Here is a 20045-nt window from a genome sequence, read left to right on the forward strand (position 1 = left end):
TCCAAAATTCACATCACTTAATGGCACAAAATCTCAAACCATGAATGTAGAAAACAATCCTGGACTGGTTAATTCGTGGGCACCTCACATAAATAAATGCAGATCTTCTCTGAAGAAGGAAGGCACCTTCAACCTCAGCCTCAAAGAATTCCCAAAAGTAATTCTCCAAGGAACTCACAGCTAAAACAAAAAAAGCACACAAAGAAACAAGGCACCAGGAATGAACATCAGCAGAAACAACAAGCAATCCGGATATTGGAAATATCAGGTACTGACTTAAAAATAACTCTCCATATCATATTTCAAGAAGTAAAAGACAAGGTTCAAAATAGCTTCAAGGGGGAGAAAATAAACAGTAACTAAAGTTGAGAAATAACAAAAAGAATTTCTAAGCATATAGTTGGAATTTCAAAGTCAGTGGATCAACTATAATCAGGCACAAAGGACCTTTCTAGGGAGACGGAAGTGCTCTACAGCTGGGCTGTGGTGACTGTTGCCTACCTCCATAAATTCACTAAAATGAACTGAACTGTGCAATAATGATGGAAAAACATAGAGTGTAAAAAGTATTCCTCAATAGAGCTGTTTAAAAAAAAAAGAATTGCTTTAACAACAAATAGACACAGCTAAGAATAAACTGGTGAACCAGAAGACAGGTTAGAAGAAACTATCCAGAATGATGCACAAAGAGACAAAAAGGTGAAAAATGTCCATGAGAGGTTAAAAGGTATGGGCGATAGGGTGAGATGGGTAACATAGGTCTAATCAGGTACCAGAAGGAGAGCAGAGATGACACAGAGAATGGACAATATCCAAAGAGTTACTACATGGGAATTTTCCAAGGCAAAATCAATAAAGCTCCACAAAGCCCAAGTGGAGTTAACAAAAAGAAACTGCACTGAGAAACAAGAGCAAAGCTACAGACCACCAAGGCAAAGGAGGAGATACTAAAAATCACCATAGAGAAATAATAGATTCCTTCTAAGAACAATATCATCTCAGCCGCCATAATGCAAGCCAGGAGATATATGTTGAAAGAAAATAACTGGCAACCTAGAATTCTATGCCCAGCAAAATAAAGACATAGTCAGACAAGCAAAACCGGAGAGAGTTAGCTTCCACTAGTCCATCACCAAAGGAAATCCAAAGGAAGTGATCCCAGGCACAAAGCAAGAATAAAAATAAATGAGAATGAACCTAAATTAACATTGTATAAAATAGTAAGGTCTCATGAGGTTAAATAAAAATATAATTAAAACATATGCTAATAACATGTTAACATATATTAGGAGGAAAATGGAGTTAAAATTTCCTAAAGTCCTTCCGTAGTCTGCATGAAGGACAACATGGGTTAACTTTAGAATTCAATAATTTATATATGAAAATTGTAATTTCTACAGTAACCCCATTAAAGAACAGAAACGGACTATAACATCCAAACAAACAGAAGTGATAAAATGGGATGATGAAAAAATATTTAATCCAGGAAGGGGGAAAAAGCGGGAGAGAGACATAGAGAGACAGAGAGAGAGACCAACAAAAAGGTCAAAGAGAAGGTGCAAATAAAATGATAGATATGAACTTACGATGTTTTAAAATGTAAATTGACTAATGCTTTACTTGAAAGACAAACATTTTGGGGTGCCTGGGTGGCTCAGCTGGGGTCATGATCTCACAGTTTGTGAGATCAAGCCCTGTGTCTGGCTCTGTGACAGCACAGAGCCTATTTGGGATTCTCTCTTCCTCTCTGTCCCTCCCCCGCTTGCTCTATCTCTCTCCCTCAAATAACTAAACTTTAAAAAATAAAATAAAAATAAAAGATTGTATTTTTTTAAACTCCAAGAATATGCTATTTCCTAGAATTTATATCTGAAATATAAGTGTTCAAAAAGGCTGAAAACTCAAAAGATAAAAATATTTATCATGTAAATATCAACCAGAGGAAAGTTGGTGTGACTATATTAGTAGGTGACAAACTGATTTTTTTATTAAAAATTTTTTTTAATGTTTTTTTACTTTTGAGAAAGAGCAACACAAGTGAGGGAGGGTAGAGAGAAGAATCTGAAACAGTTCCAGGCTCTGAGCTGTCAGCACAGAGCCCAACCCGGGGCTCGAACTCACAACCCATGAAATCATGACCTGAGCCAAAGTCGGATGCTTGACTGCCTGAGCCACCCAGGTGCCCCTAAACTGATTATTAAAATAAAAAGTGGAAGAGTTGGCGAGGTCGCTGCAGGTCAGAGGTCACGGGGTCAGGGATCTGGAGCCTCAGGGTGTGCACAGCACTGAGAATGCCAGCCTCGAAGCGGAGGATCCCGGTGGCCCAGCCAGGCATGGCTGACCCCCACCAGCTTTTTGATGACACAAGTTCGGCCCAGAGCCAGGGCTATCGGGCCCAGCCGGCGCCCAGCGGCCTGGACTACCCGGCAGCCTCCGCATCGCCCCAGGAGGCCTTCCTGGACGATCCCGTGTCCAACATGGCAATGGCCTATGGGAGCAGCCTGGCTGCACAGGGCAAGGAGCTGGTGGATAAAAACATTGACCGCTTCATCCCCATCACCAAGCTCAAATATTACTTTGCCGTAGACACCATGTATGTGGGCAAGAAGCTAGGCCTGCTCTTCTTCCCCTACCTGCACCAGGGCTGGGAGGTACAGTACCAACAGGACATGCCAGTGGCCCCCCACTTTGACGTCAACGCTCCTGACCTCTACATTCCAGCTATGGCTTTCATCACCTATGTCTTGCTGGCTGGCCTGGCGCTGGGGACCCAGAATAGGTTCTCCCCGGACCTCCTGGGGCTTCAGGCGAGCTCTGCACTGGCCTGGCTGACACTGGAGGTGCGGGCCATCCTGCTCAGTCTCTACCTGGTCACTGTCAACACCGACCTCACCACTATCGATCTGGTGGCCTTCTTGGGCTACAAATATGTTGGGATGATTGGCCGGGTCCTTATGGGCCTGCTCTTTGGGAAGATTGGCTACTACCTGGCGCTGGGCTGGTGCTGCGTGTCTATCTTTGTGTTCATGATCCAGACCCTGCGGCTGAAGATCCTGGCGGAGGCGGCGGCCGAGGGGGTCCCAGTGCGCGGGGCCAGGAACCAGCTGCGCATGTACCTGACCATGGCTGTGGCGGCAGCGCAGCCCTTGCTCATGTACTGGCTCACCTTCCACCTGGTGCGGTAAGGGCGGCCTGGCCCACGCCTCCAGCCTCCAGCTGCTGCTCAAGGTGCCACGCCTGCCTCTCCTCTGCCTGCCGGCCCTGGGGCACCACCACTCCTGGCTCGGGCGCCGCCCCCTCCCGAGACCCCGTCCCCTCCCCTTGCCGAGGTGCTGAGATGTCCAGATGCACAGGCCACCCCGCAGCGAGGCCGCTATTCAGGAAACAATAAACGTGATGGGCAAAAAATAATAATAAAATAAAATAATAATAAAATAAAATAAAAAGTGGAAGATAAAGAGGGTTCTTTCATAAGAAAAGAACTTTTCAATTCATCAACAGCTTTAAATGTGATTACATCTCATTATATCAAAATATATAAAGCAAGTATATGAGAAGAAATATATAAAGCAGTTACACGAGAATAAGAGAATTCCACCATTGTAGATGTTAACATGCCTCTGTCAGCAACTGAAATGAACAAGCAAACAAAGCAATCAATGAGGATATGTAAGATTTGAACAACACAACTGACAACCTTACTAGGCACACCAGACGCCATTCCAGCAACAGCATAATACCTACACTAAATTCAAGTGCACACAGAACACTTGAAAAAACTGACCAGATACCACACCAGAAGCACATGTTTCAAAGATTAAAGTAATTCAGAGCATATCTCCTGAGCATGTTAGATACCAGTCATAATATAACTAGAATGGTATATGTGAAAATTAAGAACACTTCCAAGTAATCATGAGTCAAAGAACTCATAACAGAAACTAGAAAATATCTTTTTTTTCCATTTTTTAAAACATTTATTCATTTTTGAGAGACAGAGCTCAAGCAGAGGAGAGGCAGAGAGAGAGGGAGACACAGAATTAATCCAAAGCAAGATTCAGGCTCTCAGCTGTCAGCACAGAGCCCAACCTGGGGCTCAAACCCAAGAACTGTGAAATCATGACCTGAGCTAAAATTGGAATCTTAACTGACTGAGGCATCCAGGTGCCCCAGAATTAGAAAATATCTCGAGCTCAGTAACCCAAATATTACACATCACAACATAGCCTAAAAATAACCAAACTGAGCTTCTCCTAGGAAGGCAACCTAACCCACTTCATTAACAGAGGAAAGGGGGAAATGATGTGATGTCAGTAGAAGGACCTGATAAAACATAAGCAGCCATATAGGATTTAAAACAAACTCTTAGCAAACCAAGAATAGGGAAAAAAAAAACAAATTTCCTTAACCTGATAAAGGGTGTCTACAAAAATTTATAGCAAATAATAATAACTAATGGTAAAATGTTGAAAGTTTTCCTTTGAGATTATAAACACAAATAAGGACGTTTCCATTACCATTTCTATTCAAATTTTACTGGATGTCCTGGACAGCAAAGTAAGGCAATTTTTTTTTTAATGTGTAAGGATTAGGGAAGAAACAAAGCTGATTATTATTCATGGGTAACATAATGGTGCATATAGACAATATCCACTAGAGTTAATAAGTCAGTTTAGCAAAGTTGCAGGAAACAAAAGTCAACATAGAGAAGTTCATTGTATTTTCTTTAAAAAAATTTTTTTAATGTTTGTTTTTGAAGGAAACAGAGCATCTGTGGGGGAGGGGCAGAAAGAGAGACACAAAATTGGAAGCAGTCTCCAGGCTCTGAGCTGTCAGCACAGAACCCGACACGCAGCTCGAACTCATAAGCCATGAGATCATGACCTGGGCTGAAGTCAGACATTTAACTGAGCCACCTAGGCGCCCCCACTATATTTTCTATACCAGCAACAAATAGTTATAAAATGTAGATTTATGTCTTTGTAAACATTTTTAAAATATCATTTACAAGAACAACAAAAATTATCAAGTACCTAGGAATAAATATAACAAAAGATTTGCAAGTTCTCTGATTCCATTTACTTATGGCTGCTATAGTAACGTTACCACTAAATGGTATGATTTAAAATATCAGAGATTTACTCTCTTACAGTTGTGGAGGCCAGAAGTCCAAACTCAGGATCGTGGAGTAGAAATCAAGGAATCGGTAGGCTACACGCCCTCTGGCAACCCTAGGGGACATCCATTTCTTGTCCCTTCAGCTGCTGGTGGCTGCATGGTTCCAGTCTCCGCCTCTGCAGTCAAAATGCCTCACATCTTCTGCATCAATTCTTCCTCCCACTTACAATAAGTTTTTACAAATTTTGTCATTTGTCATTTTTTTTCTCTCACTTATGTTTGTGATTTAGGATTTTGAGCTTGTTTTTTTGGTAAGTGCTTTGAGGCTTATACTGAAAGTTCACCGCTCCAGAAGAAGATTTGGGTTGGCTTCCACAAGGTGCCTGGGGGCTCCATCAACTCAGGATCACTGTGAAATAACCTCTCAGGGCACACGTCTACACAAAGCCTCGTGATGCTAGCTGTGGTAAGGGTTCCCGTGGGAGATTTATCCCTCGTCCACCACAACCAAGGCTGAGGCCGGCCCTTTCCCTTGTCATGATCCTCTCTGACATATTTCCTGGGTTACTCTTTTGCCAAGAATGTTTTCCATTTTGCTGACTTCCCACCTTTCTCCAGACTGTGGCTTTGTCTCCTGCCCGCCACGGGCAGCCCACTGGGATCGAGCCTCCAGGAGATGAACAGATGCCCCCGCCCCCAGGATTGCCACCAGCTTCCGTACTTGTCACTTCTCTTCCTGGTGCTTTCTTACTTTTTGCTTCTGAGAATTTTTTTTTTCTTGATAAGAGATTTTCTTTTGCATTTCTTTCCAACATTAACTTTTTCGTCCCAGAAATTTCCTGTTAATCTAGTCTCAGTATTGCCAGAAATTCCTGCTGCCGCCTTTCTACACATATGGGCCCCCAGTTTATATACAAGAATGGAAAAGGTCGGGAGGGTCCCAACCTTAGCTAAAAGAGAGAGAAGCAAAACGTTCTGGCAAAGAGGCACCACTACCTGGGCCCTTGTGGAGGGAAAGGAAACATAAAATGAGTCATGGAAGTGAAAATGTATTGGTATGTGTGCGTACATGTATATATTAAACTATGGCCGCTTGACTAGTTGTACACACGATGGCTTACGTAGCAAGGCATGTTCTTTCCCTGATATGTATACATTTATATAATTAATCAACTTTGCTCCTCCCCCTTCTAATTATTCCACTTAAGTCTATATGACTCGTACACTAAGGGGGACTGTGACTAAAGGAGAAAAATGAACAACACATAGAAAGAAATGTGTGAAATTTATCTCCTCTTCTTGGGAAGAGGGTGTGTCTATATTTCAACAGGGATAGTTGCAATATATCAACCAGAATCATATTCTTTTTGCTCTTCTTTGGAAATTTAAATAAGGACACAAGGGTGAGTATAGACGCTGGGTAAGCCAAAGGGTAAATTGCGCTGGACAGTGTCTGTTGAGTACCTTGCACTAGCCTACCCTTCTAAGTTCTCCTTTCTACTGTATACCTATCCACGGCGACCCAATTAGGTTTCACCAATGACAGCCACTTGTACACAAAGAACAGGGAAGTAGACATAAGCACTCTCCAGAGGCAAACTGCAAACAGGTTAATGGGCATCAGACAGCTAACGTGGGATTTGCCTAGAGCTTCCATGCATCGTTCTGGCAGTAACCCACCCTGGTGCCACAGGCAGCCAAGACCTCCCAACAGTAGTGGCTCCTGGCAATTCCTACACTGGCAGATTGCACAGTGGCCTCACTGCCCTTTTCCGAGGCCTCTTAATGGCTATGTGAAGCCAATTCCCCATATTAAATCCTTTCCTACTGGAAATGCCAGTTGGTAGTGATTTATGACTTCTTGACCAAACACTAACTCAGCAAGTAAAAACACTAAAAGAAAAAATAAATAAAAATGCTATTTAAAGTGTAACTTAAGGTCAGCTATCACTGATTTATTAAGGAACTGCTATCGCAAAGGCATTGTCCTTTGGCAGTGAGAAACACAAATATTGTTTAAGCAGAGTCCATTTGTCCAGAGGACCTTCTCATATGGTCTGTGTACCTAGTATACCCAGGATGCTGGGCAGCTCAAGGTAAGAATGAAAACGCAAGAGTTGGCTGTTACATTTTGTGAAGGGTTATCCATTTAAACAATGATGTAAGTTTTGAGGCATCCTGTTTTGGCATAAGCCAAGCCATGACAGATTCTTTCATTTAAAAAAATAACTTAAAAGTCAGCCTTGTCTTCTGATAGGATATCAACATTCTCAGAGCTGCCCTTCCTTAGTTTCAAAAATATTGAGCCCAGAGGAACTGAGGACCGTTAATACAGGAACGTCACCTTGTGGGAAGGCCAAGTTGAGGAGGCCAATGTGTCTGTCTACAAGTCAACTAGCTTTTGTCTGTTCTGGGGAACTCTAGACTCTGTCCTTTACTCCTGGAACCAGGCATTTGCAAATGAATTTACATAAATATGTCTCTGCTGAGAAAATAATTCAAAGCACTGCATTAAGAAGCCAGAGTAGGGCGCCTGGGTGGCTCAGTCGGTTAAGCCTCCGGCTTCGGCTCAGGTCAGATCTCACATTCGTGGGTTTGAGTCCCGCATCAGGCTCTGTGCTGACAGCTAGCTCAGAGCCTGGAGCCTGCTTCCGGTTCTGTGTCTCCTTCTCTCTCTGCCCCTCCCCCTCTCATGCTCTGTCTCTCTCTGTATCAAAAATAAATAAAACATAAAAAAAAAAATTTAAAAAAAAAAGCCAGAGTATTTTTCCACTTCGCTTAGAACATACACACTCACACACAAAAACCATACATATGAGGAAGTTTTAAAATTTGTTTCTTTCAAAGAAATACTCTGAACTTTAGTAACAACACATGGGTCCAAGTGAATAACCAAGAACATGGGAAAAAAATCTAACAAGGCTTTCCCATAGTTCCTAAATTTCTACCCAGTAGCAAAAGTAAATTCAAAATTGGGTTTACCTTTTATCCAAAGGATAAATACAAAATTAGGAAAACAAGAGATAATATTCAAGACAAATGTGCTCAATATTTCAAAACAATTCTATATACAAAGTATGGAACCAAAAGCCCCCATGAATCAAACTGGCTAACTACATTCAAGTCTAACAGAAATTTCAATTTATTGCTATTTCCCTTGCCCAGGAACTAAAAGCTTTGTCTCATGTATTTCCTATCCCATTAGGGGCACTGTTTGAAGACCAAGCTTTCTAATGAGTTCATCTCACATTGCACCTGCCACAGCAGAACATCCATGACTGATGCTGCCACAGCGGCATCAGCGAGGACAACATGAGGACAAGAGTGTCACCCAAAAGGGGATGTTGACAGAAACAAACTGTAGTGACCTTGATACATCTAGACCTTTGCAGCCAGGATGTTGTAGGACAACCCAAAATTAATTAATATCAACCTTTGGGTCTTGCAAAATTAAGAATGTATTAGGGGCACCTGGGTGGCTCAGTTGGTTAAGCATCTGACTCTTGATTTGGGCTCAGGTCATGATCTCATTCATGGTTTGTGAGTTTGAACCCCATGTGGAGCTCCATGCTGTCAGTATGGAGCCTGCTTGGGATTCTCTCCCTCTCTCTGCCCCTCTCCACATCACATGCACATTCTCACATTTACTCTCTCTCAAAATAAACATCAAAAAGAGAGAGAGAATATGTTAAGAAGTACAAGGTCATTTGCCTTCTAGGTATAATAAATCTAGAATTCTCAATGAGTACTTACATTACAGGCTTTGGGAAGTCTGGCAATTCTCCTGCTAAGACCTCACTATATTTATCTCCATTTCAGAACACACAAAGCTGAGTGATAGGCAAAAATCACCTCCTAAAGACGCCCAGGGTATGCAAGAGCTGTGAGTTCCAGGATATACCTTATTAGGCTCTAGTTTTCAAACTGCTGGAGGGTGCTAAACCACGTTATACTGCAGAAATTAAAAACATGTGAAAACATGTCAAGAGCTCTCATCTTAATAGGTGTAAACAGTCTTTTTAATCTTATACAAACCGAGGTAGAGTGATAAGTGGATGGAAGGAAATAACTACAATTCTATCCAGCAAACATTTCTCTAATTGTTTACAAGCTCCATTTTTTATTCCATATTTTCAACTGCACATCCATACTTCATTTTCAAAAATCTCTTGAAATATGAAAAGGTAAATATGGCTACATAACAGCATTAGGAGAAATACATTTGAGAAAACACATTAAGTGAACCTTGGAATTTGAGCCAATGAATCACATTAATAATATAAAGTTCAAAAACATGGCCTTCCAATCTTGGAAATAATCTCTTGTACACATGCTAACCAAAAAGAGAACAATGAATTTCGAGTTACACACATACTTCTGGGGAACAGATCAGCTGGTTAAATAACCTGTAATCTGGCAACTTGCCTGTATATTATTACAAGATTAGTTTATAGCTCCAGGATGTTTAAGCTAATAGAGTTCCTACACCATTTTTTTAAAATGAAGGAGAACTATTTACCTACAGATTAGTGAGGGAATTTAACCCTTCTTTCCTTACCCAAAAAAGTTAAAGAATTTCTTTATCTTAAACGCCACTCCAATGAAAAACTGGCCTCTAAATTTTTAGGGAAATTATTTCTTGGCTTTTAATAAGTACTCAGTAAATACTTACTTATAGCCAATTGAGGAGAATTTAAAGATAACCATTTGATAAAAGTAAAGCTGATTGTAAGCCAAAATGTGGCCCGTGGAAAAAGTGATCCGTGCTGTGTGGCCGCCCCAGCCAGGCTTTGCTGCAGAGCAACCCGGAGACAGAGATGAAGACTCGGCTCGGATCTACGGGAAGGCCAAACAGCACAACCATTCATGCACACCACCCTGGCATAACACTGTCTCCTGCAAAACACAGCGAGTGCTGTAAGCACTCGGGATAGAGATTTTAGCTTGCTGTTTATAAAAGGATCCTGTAAAAGGAACCTTTGTTCTATAATTAACAGACTGCCAGTACTTTAGAAACTTTAGATTTAGAGTACGTGCTGGCTTGCTCCTCACCCATTTTAAATATCCTTCTTTTGCAACTATCAATTCACTTAAGCAAAGCTGTCGATCACTGTATATACACTAGAAATTTGCTAGGAACACGTTCTAACCAAAAATTTCAAAAGACTTGAGAAGATACAATATCTATGGAGTACGTCATCAGAAAAAGTAAAGCCTTTGTTTTACCTAACGATCCTTTCTAAAACAATTGGCAAGTTGAAGTGGAGACATGTAACTTTTGATTATATTTATGCAATCATCTTTTTTTTTAAAAAAGCAACAGTAATGGACTAACTTTCAACATCAGAGATGTTTACTAACAACTAAACACCGGCTACATTCTTAGTGCAATACAATCTTTAACACATTTACAAACATGTATACACTTCAAATATTGGCAAATTGCTTCAAAATGCAATTCTCAGAAAGTTTTGGTAATTTATTCACAGTTCAATGTTAGAGTTCTTGGACTTACAAGACATGAAGAAATGACCAACTGGCTCAGTAAACTAAACATTCATCTTAACAGAAAACAAAGCAAGGATTCTAAAAATCTCCAGCTCACAAAAAGTATAAGTTAAACAAATACGAAAAGTTTTATTTAAGGAAAAACAAACAAGCAAAAGAGCCACAGAACATTTAAGAAAGCTAACAGGATCATTCCCATATTCATTCTGAGTACCAAGAAAGATTATTCAAGAATTTCCTAAATGTTCTCATTAGCCATTATGTATGGTAGATTCCATAATATTGATTATCAAGCTATCACAGATTTACTGGTTAATAAAGCATAACTTTATGGTCTTGCTAGTTAACTATGATTTTCATTTTAACCCTGGAAATGACTGGTTCAAAGCTAATGTTATCAGTCCTATTGGTTGTCATGTCATAGATCTGAAGATAAGGTTAAATTCTTCAAGCTATGGAAACACTGATATTTTAACTATCCTCAAATATTGTGAGAAAAACTATGTGTTAATACTTCTAAACTTGAGATTCTAACGTTACAACAAAGTAATCTGAAATATGTTTTCATGGATAAGACAATCTATCTGGTGTTCTGGTATATAAAATCCACTAAATATGTGGATATAAGGCTAAACTATCTTCCTTTACCATTTCCTTCCATTTCTTTGGCCTTCACAAACTCCATATGAGCTATGATTTCTTTTTCACTAAACACTTTCTGATGACATTGTGCTTTTAGAAAAATCACTTAAATTATAACATACAATAAATAGTTAACATTAGTCTTTCCCTTTTATTGCTACAGTATATCCTAATTTTTAAAAGATAAAACACTGACTCTAAAAGACTTCTTTAAATGTTTTTTTTTAAGCAAACATTCCAGCTGGTCTTCCTTCTTTGATGATTTTAATATAAATAAGCGCCAAATGACCATCACCAAGGGGGAGGGGGCTTCTCCTCTCATCCTCATTATTAGCTTAGGCTAAGAGACCTGTGTTTGGAAGGACAAGACACTACCATCTTAGAAACCACTTTCCACAAGACGTGTGTTAGCTCTCTTAACCCCTGGTCCCATCTGCACACCCACCCCGCTCCACACTATCTACGCTTGCTTGTTTTTTACCTGCATTTCGTCTTTGCAGTACCTCAGATTTATGGTCTACCCAGCCCACAATAGCTTACTCGACAAAATGCATTTTACACCTATTTTGAACATAATACGCCCCTAAACTTGGACCATTAATTAACAAATCTGCTCACAACATTTACCAACCCAGCTCACCTCCATTTTTCCACTCTCTCACCCTGTGCCTTGCAATCATCTTAGTCTTCACCAGTGTAAGTCGGCCTGGGGACAAGCAGACTTGACTTTAAACAAGATGTCCTTTCCAGATCCTCACACAGTGACTTGCCCATACTAGGATGCTGACACTATTATAACTAAGAACAGTTAACATTAATTTTCCTCTTATCAGTTATTCCTATGGCATAGGTAATTTAAAAATGATAGGGAAGCTGACTGACTGCAAAGTAACATTCATTTACTGGGTCATGTGTTAGAGGTTACACATGACCTCAGCCTAAAAAGGGCTCATGGCTGAGGTAACAAACCCTAAGTTAAATATGAGTGAATTTAAACTTTAAATGTACTATAAGAAAGAACTTTTTATATAAAGGATTCCTTTTGTGGAATATCTTTCTTGAAAAATCAGGTTTTCTTATCCTAGATTACATTGGTTTTAACTGAGCATGTGTACTTGTTAGTGATTTGCCTCATGAGAGAATCTTTTTGTGTTCATAATTAACATATAAAAGCCTTTAAAAATCACTACATAAAGTAAAATAAGAAGAAGGGACAAGGAGGAGATACCATGTTTATTTGGAAAACACCACTTCTTTGTTCTTTAGTATCAACTTTCGATATTCAGTTCAGAATGTATCCTAGCTTGAAGTGTGTGTGTGTGAGAAAGACAGACAGACAGAAGAGAAAAACAAAGAAACTGAAAACTAATGATTGATTTCACACATTTGTTCACTTAGAATGTTGACTCAAACTTTAGACCATTAGGAAATGCCAAACCTATACAAATCAGAGACATAAATGCTAATTTAACGAACATAAGAAATGACACTACATACAGACTAAAATCAGCAAGCCTAATCAAAATAACTCAGAAACATTTAAAATACATTGATATAGCCATAGTAGCTATATATACGATGTAAATAGTAACCTAACTTTATTTTTAAAAAGAATCCGGTTTCTAGTCTCCATCTATGACACAGTCCTTCCAAAGTACCTCAAAATATGCAAAGTATTTTTCTAGCCCTAATACACAAGCAGAATTCTGTGCCCCTCTTGCACCAATAACTACTAGAAAATCTTAACCTCAACATGAAGTTCAAACACAGAAAAAAGAAAAAGGCTGAATTTACTTAATTATGCTAAGTATCTTACCTTCAAAATTTCAAAGTGAAAACTTTAAAAAGAGAAAGACTTCACACTGCCTATAATCCCCAAGATTTGGCCAAAAAACAAAACCCGTGGGGAAATTATTACTCAAGCCATTTTGGGTGTCAAACCAATATTTTACTCTATTTTAATCTAAACTGTTAATTTCCATTTCTGATGTAAACCAGCTGAAGGCACCTCGGTTTCACTTTATCTATTCATATCTTCTTCATTCCTAAATATATTTCAGGAGTAAAACACAGATAGTAGAGAAAAATACCGAGGAAGTAGCACTATATTTGGTGCAACCCTTCACTAGTCTCAGTGTAAAGCATACACCTCTCTGTAAGCCGAGCCCAGCATACACACTTGAGAGTCAAATAATTAGTCAAAAGACCTGCAAATCTTCCAGACCACAGAGAACTTCCACGTGGTGCGAAGGTACTCGTTTTATGCAACAAAAGAAATAAAAAGCTAAAATTCACTGCAGGAAAATTTTCCTCAGGACAAAATTAAAGAGAATTCTACATATATTAGTACTGGTTTAATCTCAGACATTTGATAGCAACTCTGTGTGGTGATTTCAAAGAATAAGATAAACTAAGTCGTTCAGCAGTCATTATACAAAACAAAACAAGACAAAAGGCTACAGGTACAAGAAAATAAAAACCAGTTTCAAAAGATGGAAAAACTAGGAGTAGCACACTCCATCTCTATGTTCCCCATCTTCGCACTGAAAACCATGTTGTCAGTTGTCCAAAGCAGCTCAAATTTAAAGTTTGTGCTATGAGACTGTGCAAATAACTTGCTGTTAAGAACTGGAGAAAACCAATGCACTAACCATATTCTAGCTCCCTAAGTGACCTCAATCTCCACCTAAAAAGCAACAAGTCTGAGAGACTTGGGTTAACCTCACTTACATAGAAATCCCATCAAGAAATCCCACCAAGAAGAGCTTTCACTTTTTAAGCTCTACAGTTTGATTTAAAAACACAAATTTCAAAACGAATCACAGCATCTTCTCTTTACATGTAAACTTAGCAAGACCTTAATTAAATGTCCAAGCATTAGCACACATTGCTGCTGACTTTAGATATCTCAACTAACCGTACTACACTTTCTTTGAGCTGAACGAATAGAAGCTTGGTAAAACAAAGGTCAATTATTCTAAAAACACACAATCCTCCCAGGTTGAAGTGGAGGGTCCAGGAATCCAACACCCAGCATCCTTTAGAGAAAATGAGAGCTAAATCTCTTTATGATAATGATTCCAATATAAATTCCATTATTTAAACTCCCCCACAAATTACTGGAAAAATATGAGGTAATTTCACAAAAATCACAAGTTGAGTGGAGTAATTATAACCGATATATAAATAAGGATTTACTAAAAAAGGCTTCAAAGGGTGCTATTTTAAATCAAGGTGTTAAATACAAAAGGTGTCTTGTGTTGCTCAATTGCCCAGAGTTGCAGATGATCCTTATTCTACAGTTACAGATTTGGCAAGATTCCGGGGGAAGTCGACCTGCAAAAAAAAGAGCAATATTCGAAGATTGTATAGATTGGGGGAGAGGGCAGATACTCTAAGCAAATTATTTTTGTATACAAAAACAGAAAACAACGCGTTCATTAACCACCTTAATTACACACTACCAAGAACTAAAATGGGAAAATATAACGAAATAATGTATCTTAAAAATCCTGAAATGAATTTTGATTCTGAAGGAGCCGGCTTGGCACAAGATGCTCTCCTGGGGTCCTCCACGCAGGTGGCGGCCTCCCAGGGGCACTGGAAGTGTGGAAGAGTGGGATGGTCGGTTGTCAGGGTGGCCGCCAGGCCGGGCATGCTAAGTCCTTGGTGCTTGGGGGCATCCAAACAAGAACTGCCAAGAGCTACCCCAAAAGAAACAGGAAACACAGAGGTGTTCCCCAAGGAGGTCATCTCCAATCACGGAGGAAGGGTCTAAGGTTCCTTCAGGTTCTATATGTAAGAAAAGGGTATGATGTGACCTACAAATTGTGCCATGCAGCGGTAACAGATGACAGAGAAATACCTGAAGGATTTCTCAAATGCTCCTGCTAAAAATTTTAAAGGACAACTCTAAGAATGAACCGGGTAAAAAGCCAGCCCAAGATTTCCACAGGGACCCGTCACTTACATCATAGCCTCGCAGCACAGCAAGGTGGAACGCCAGCAACTGTAAGGGGATCACACTGAGAATGCCCTGCAAGCAGTCCACGGAGTGGGGCACCTTGATCGTTCTGTTTGTGTTCTTAATGGTCTCGGTATCTTCCTTGTCACAGATCACCACTGGGCGTCCCTGGGAAAGACACACGCACACACACACACCATCACTAGTAAGCATGGCTGGGCTGTTGCACATGAATGTGCAAATTCTGCACTGCACATGCGCATGTGGCCTCACTGACTCACAATCCTACGTGGTAAATCAGATTGATCTCACTTGTAGCCAAGGAAACAGAAACTTGGTGGGATTCAGTAATGCGTTTAAACTCACACAAATGAGAAATTCCAGGCTCAGTACATGAATCCAAGTCTGTCTGTCCTCAAAGCTCAACTTCATAACCACTACATTGTGCCCAGACAGTAAGATCTTTGGGGCTTCATATAAAAGCCAAATGATATGAAGAAAACTCTGTTAAGCACAGCACCTGTAACAGTAATGTAAAACCTAGTTTTCTCGTGAAATATACTCTTAAGAATATTAATTTAAGAGGGAGCAGCATACACCGATAAAGAGGACGGGATCTGGACACTAAGACCTCAGTGTTCGTCTTTGTTCTGCTTATTATGAGATCCAGGAGCTGAGTCCTGTCAGAACTCTTCAGTATCTCAGATTCTTCACATGCAAACTTAAACATGTTTTGTAAATCTCCTACCGGGCACTGGATGATCACTTTAAATGTCATAAAATTCAAGTAAGCTTCAGTGACCCAACTCTGAGACAACCCCAGGTCCCCTCACAGCAGCCCCTAGCTTACCTGTCTCGCAACCACCTGCTGAAGAGCATTCTGACACTTGGCGTAAGTGTGATCTCTCATGATAATCATGATGACAGGCATCAGCTTGTCCACCAAAGCCAGGGGGCCGTGTTTCAGTTCACCAGCAAGGATGCCTTCAGAGTGCATGTAAGTGATTTCTTTGATTTTCTAATAAGAAAGAACTAGATTAGTCTTCAGTTTGTTTTACAAAAACCCACTCTTAAGTAAATATTACACAAAACATCTGGTGTCTGAAGTCACTATTTATCCAGAAGTATTAAAGACCACTGACCTGTAAATATAGGTTGACAGATCATTATTTTTAAACTACAACAAGTAACTAGAAGTTTTAAAACAATAAAAACTTCTGGAAGGCTTTAAGTGATCCTGAATATATTCATATTCCTCTGCAGCTGCTCTTTACTTGCCTCATGTTTGACCTCAAATCTCACACCTAGAAAATGCAATCTTTTTTATTCATATTTGGACAACAAATTAACCCAAGTGACTTGCTAAACCCAAATTACCATGCTACAATGTACTTTCCTTGATTTTTCACTTTTGAATTAAGTATTCTTTTCCCTTTCTCAAGATAACAAATCAGAGTACATAAAAACCTAGGCATTTTCAAAAGTTCCCCCAATTTCATTCAATTTCAAAATTACGGCTATGTGCCGGCTCCTTATGTGCACAGACTGAAATTACAAGTGAGAAGACTTACTAGGGCCCCTTCCAGGCAAGTAGCATAATGATAGCCACGTCCCATTATCAAGACCGACTTCTGATGATAAAGTTCTGTTGCCAGTTTCTGAATTTCATCATCCATGCTCAATACTTCCTTGATCAAATCTGTTAAGAATATTGACAAAGTTATGAAAAAAGGACAATAAACTGAACTGATAAAACAATAGTATATTTGTAGCAACCAACAAATGACCAGTGCTTCTATCTTCTGTGATCTCAGTGAGGGATTTTTAAATATATAGGCCAAAAAGATCTTTTTGACTAAATAGCTATAAACAACGGCTTCAAGGATAAGAAGAGAACTTCACTCCCTCAGACAACAGAAATACACTGTGTGAGGATCTTCGTACCGGGCAGCCGCTTCAATCCAAGCATGATCTCTTTGCGTCTCTCCTGCATGGAGATCCTGTCATCACACATCATGAGAGCGAACATCACCAGGGACACAAACTGGCTGGTGTAAGCCTGCAACACCACAAAGAAAGCACAATTAGTTGCAGTTGCATTTTAAGAATTTGGAAGTTTTAATTTCAAACAAGATGAAAAAAAAGAATTCCCTCCAATTAGTTTTATAAATATATATCGTCCATTTTTTAAAAATAGCATTAGTGACAGCAAACTGAACCACTACTTGGGAAATCTATTTCTATTCTCCTTTTCTCAATTTGAACAAATGACCTAACCTATATTTCCAAAGACAAAACAGAAGTTCCTTCTAATGCACTGATACTTATCAAATCCCTAATACTCCTGAGAAAGGAAAAAAGGTGAGCAGAGAGTAACTCTGCACATGCACAACCAATTTAAGTTTCTGAAAGAAGTCAAAAGCAAGACACTCACTGAAGGATACCTGAGGCATGTGCACTGGTTTGGTTGGATTTAAAAAATTTGTTCTTTGAGGGCGTCTGGGTGGCTCAGTCAGTTAAGCATCCGACTTCAGCTCAGGTCATGATCTGGCCATTTGTAAGTTCGAGCCCCATGTCGGGCTCTGTGCTGACAGCTCAAAGCCTGGAGCCTGCTTGTGATTCTGTGTCTCCTTCTCTCTTTAACCCTCCCCTGCTCATTCTCTCACTCTCTCTCTCAAAATTAAACATTAAAAATCTTTTTAAAAAATAATAAATAAAATTCTTTTTTTTTTTTTTTTAACCTTTGCCAATATACTTGTTGCTCGCTGCCACCTTCCCCGCACCCCTAGTTTGGCTAAAAAAAAACCATATTTTTTAACTTCAATTGTAGACAAGTAGGTAGAAATTAGAATAATCCCCAATCTTAGAAATAATTATATTTTAATAATGGTATTAATAACGTTTGTGAATACTGCCTTCTAATCTTTACTGTCTTTCTTTCTTTAAATGGTTAACAAACTTAATGAGCGGGGCACCTGTGTGGCTCAGTCTGTCTGTTAAGCATCCAACTTCGGCCCAGGTCATGATCTCACTGTTTGTAGGTTCAAGCCCCCCATTAGCCTCTGTGCAGACAGCTCAGAGCCTGGAGCCTGCTTCCGATTCTGTGTCTCCCTTTCTCTCTGCGCCCCCCCCACTCATGCTCTGTTTCTCTCTGTCTTAATAAATAAACATTAAAAAAAAAAAAAAAGAAACCTAATGAGTAGGTGTAACTTCATAACTTGCTCTTATTCTCCAGTAAGTCATAAGCACTTCCCCAGGGAAGAGTGCCTTCTTTCCTGTTTACTAGTGTATGATGTGCAGTTTTGAAACCTGAGCAGCTTTCCATCTCTTTAGGCCTCAGATGGCCCACCTGTCAAAGGGACATTTATTTACAAGGTTATCATGAGAATGAAAAGAGACCAATGTAAAACACTCGGCATAATACCTGATACACAGGCGCTCAAAACAAGCTTTTGCTCATAAAAGCTTGAACTAAAAGACATTTATTTTCGTAGGCTATAAAATGGTGAATGTTTTAAGACCTGAGTCAACAACAGGGTGCCTGGGTGGCTGGGTCGGTTAACCATCCGACTCTTGGTTTTGGCTCAGGTCACGATCTCACAGTCTGCAGGATCAAGTCCTGTGTCAGGCTCTGTGCTCAATCAATCAATCAATCAATCAATCAATGGAACTTGCAGTCAACTACCAAGACTATTTTCGTTCCCATTAGCTGTATGAGAATGTGAGACGCATAGATGCATAGTTGTGCCACATTCTCTGCAATGATGAAAATTATGTTTTTAACGAGTTTTTACCATTTGCCTGCTAGGTGATGGCCTCTCAAAACTACTTCATCATTAATATCTTGAATCTGGAAAGTTAAGACTGTTTTCATGCTCATTAGCCATTTCTGTTTTTAAGGCATAACTTCATAACCTTTTTTATAGTGGTGTTTATTAAGTTTTATTTTTTTAAACTTTTAAGTAGTACTTTTCAGCTTAGTCCTTCCATTCTAACATCAGTTAAGTACTATTCATTTTCTTAATTCTGGTGTTTTCATTGTCCCTTTTCATTTTTTCTTTTTAGTCCATCTGCACTTAATTTTGGTGCAAGGTGTTAACTTGTGTTTTTATTCTTACAGTCAATCTGCCCTCCATTTCGGCCCACCCTTCTCTGCTGGCTTGTGACACTTCCTGCGGTCTCAGTTCTCCTGACGTACTAGAGTTATGTTGCACAACTACTGATTCTGTCCCACGGATCTATCAATACTTTACAAAACAATCTCCCGATCCAGAAACACAGCATCTCCATCAATTTGTGCTAAACATTTAAAAGTCCATAAAGTTATAGTTTTCATCTACTCGACAAGTATTTATTAAGGAAGCATCTTAAACACTGCTTGGTTATATTGTAAGTATTTTTATAGCTACTGAAAACAGACGCCCTCCTCTAAACACACCCCCATATCTTTCCTAAGTAGCCACTGTCAGTTTATAAAGAAAATATCTTGTACATATTTTATATAAAGCACTTTGTATGAATCCTTATTCATTCTAAGAAATCTTTCACTTGGTATTCTTAAACTCCGCAGGTGGTCTGTCACATCAACTGCAAATAAGGAGAATAGTCTCATTCCTTTTTCTCTATTATTTGTCTCCTGCTTTTTTGGGTTTCCTTTTTCTTTTTTAGTAAAGCATTTAATGCTATGAAGTTACTTCTAATTACCGTTTTGGCCACACTTTCTAAATTTTGAACCATGTTTGTTCATTGTCATTATTTTTGTACTAAGTCTTTTTAATAGCAGTTTTGAGATCTTTTTAACTCACCAGTCATT

General features: G+C 39.4%; 1 protein-coding gene and 1 pseudogene across 1 annotated transcript in view; one reads left to right on the forward strand and one right to left on the reverse strand.

Moving 5' to 3' along the window:
- The first annotated feature begins 2291 nt into the window (after window positions 1–2291).
- Window positions 2292–3396, forward strand: LOC115289035 (annotated as a pseudogene).
- Window positions 3397–9198: 5802 nt separating this feature from the next.
- GFPT1 (glutamine--fructose-6-phosphate transaminase 1) overlaps window positions 9199–20045 on the reverse strand; it is a 58188-nt gene continuing 47341 nt past the window's right edge. The window contains exons 15-19 of the mRNA XM_029937512.1: window positions 17177–17291; window positions 16804–16931; window positions 16083–16250; window positions 15239–15400; window positions 9199–14604 (exon numbers count right to left, since the gene is read on the reverse strand). Of these exons, the coding sequence (XP_029793372.1) occupies window positions 14560–14604; window positions 15239–15400; window positions 16083–16250; window positions 16804–16931; window positions 17177–17291 (618 nt within the window). The 3' untranslated portion in view covers window positions 9199–14559. The remainder of the gene's footprint in view (window positions 14605–15238; window positions 15401–16082; window positions 16251–16803; window positions 16932–17176; window positions 17292–20045) is intronic.

This window comes from Suricata suricatta, chromosome 4 (assembly GCF_006229205.1).
Source record: "Suricata suricatta isolate VVHF042 chromosome 4, meerkat_22Aug2017_6uvM2_HiC, whole genome shotgun sequence".
Taxonomy (NCBI): Eukaryota; Metazoa; Chordata; class Mammalia; order Carnivora; family Herpestidae; genus Suricata; species Suricata suricatta.